The 1,313-nt window shown below is 65.2% G+C and overlaps 1 protein-coding gene across 1 annotated transcript in view; it reads right to left on the bottom strand.

Moving 5' to 3' along the window:
• Nucleotides 1-651: 651 nt before the first annotated feature.
• DNAH2 (dynein axonemal heavy chain 2) overlaps nt 652-1,313 on the bottom strand; it is a 71,782-nt gene continuing 71,120 nt past the window's right edge. The window contains exons 63-64 of the mRNA XM_015824542.1: nt 963-1,113; nt 652-806 (exon numbers count right to left, since the gene is read on the bottom strand). Of these exons, the coding sequence (XP_015680028.1) occupies nt 652-806; nt 963-1,113 (306 nt within the window). The remainder of the gene's footprint in view (nt 807-962; nt 1,114-1,313) is intronic.

Raw genomic sequence — 1,313 nt, forward strand, 5'->3', positions numbered from 1 at the left:
GTCAGCCCGCCCCCTACTCTGTGCCAGCCCAGGGGAAGGGGCACCCAGAGGCATGTAGACCATCCTGGCATGGCTAGGAAAGGAAGGTGCCCCTTTCTCCCCCTGTGCCCAGGTGGCAGCCTCCCTCCCTCTTCCCTCCGCCCCCCCTACTCACCCCGCTTACCTGCTCCATGCCTGCCCTGGGGAAGGGGCACCCCAAGGCATGTAGACCACCCTGCTTGGCTAGGAAAGGAGCGTGGCCCTTTATCCCCCTGTGCCCAGCTGGCAGCCTCCCTCCCTCCTTCCCTCTCTCCCCCCTGCATGAGCCAGACCCCAACTCCCCCCCCTTCCAGCTTCTTTAGCCCCCTAAGTGGCCTGGCCATCAGCTGGACTCCTGTCTCTGGCCAGCCTTGTCCAGGGTGTGGTGGTGGGGGGGTGTCACCCCAAAGCTATCTCTGCTGCCATGGATCTGGGGAGCCTCTCAACCGCCCCTTCCAAGCATGTGGGGCATGTGGGCCCAGCCAGGTTGGGGACCCCCGAGAGAGGCAAGCAGGCAGAGGGGGGGCACCGCAGCTAGAACCAGTCAGCAAACAGCTTTATTTCATTTCCTAGAGGGGGTCGGTGGGTGGGGGGGGTGTCAGAAGCCAGGGAGGGGTGCCCCCCTCCCCCTGTTCACGCATCCAGGCTCATCAGCAGAGCGGTGCCCCGCTTGATCCAGTGGTCGGGCGGCATGGCTCCGGAGCGCAGGTCCACGCCGATGACGAAGGAGGGGCGCCCGGAGGAGCCCGCCCGGTTGGGGTAGTAGTAGCAAGGGCAGGAGTAGATGCCTGGAAGGGAGGGGGGAAGAGAGTGAGAGAGAGAGAGAGAGAGAGAGAGAGAGAGAGAGAGAGAGGAGGGTCCCCACAGGTCAGGCTCACGGGGAGGGGGCTGGGGCACTGCCCCCCAGGCCCCGGAGACCCCCGGAGACCCCCACCCACACCCACCTTTGCTGCTCTTCTTCTTATTCTCCACAGGCTTGAAGTGGATAGTAGGGATGGGGCAGACCAACTGCATGGGCTCGGCCTCCACCAGGCAGGAGTTCTTCTTGTCCCAGCCGGCCCCCTCCAGGAAGAGGCCCCGGATCCAGACCCCCTCCTGCATGTGGGGAGGGGGAGAGGAGGAGAAGGGGAAGGCAAAGGGTGAAGCCGACTTCTGCCTTGGGGGAGGGAAAGAGAAAGGGGCACTTCCCTGGAGGGGAGGGGGCTTCAGGGGAGGGGGCTTCCCTTGGGAGAAAGAGAGAGGTCTGCTCATTGGGGTGGGGGGGAGAGGAGGGGGCGTTCACCTGGGTGGGAGGG

Source organism: Protobothrops mucrosquamatus, unplaced genomic scaffold (assembly GCF_001527695.2).
Source record: "Protobothrops mucrosquamatus isolate PMUCROS unplaced genomic scaffold, P.Mucros_1.0 scaffold2277, whole genome shotgun sequence".
Taxonomy (NCBI): domain Eukaryota; kingdom Metazoa; phylum Chordata; class Lepidosauria; order Squamata; family Viperidae; genus Protobothrops; species Protobothrops mucrosquamatus.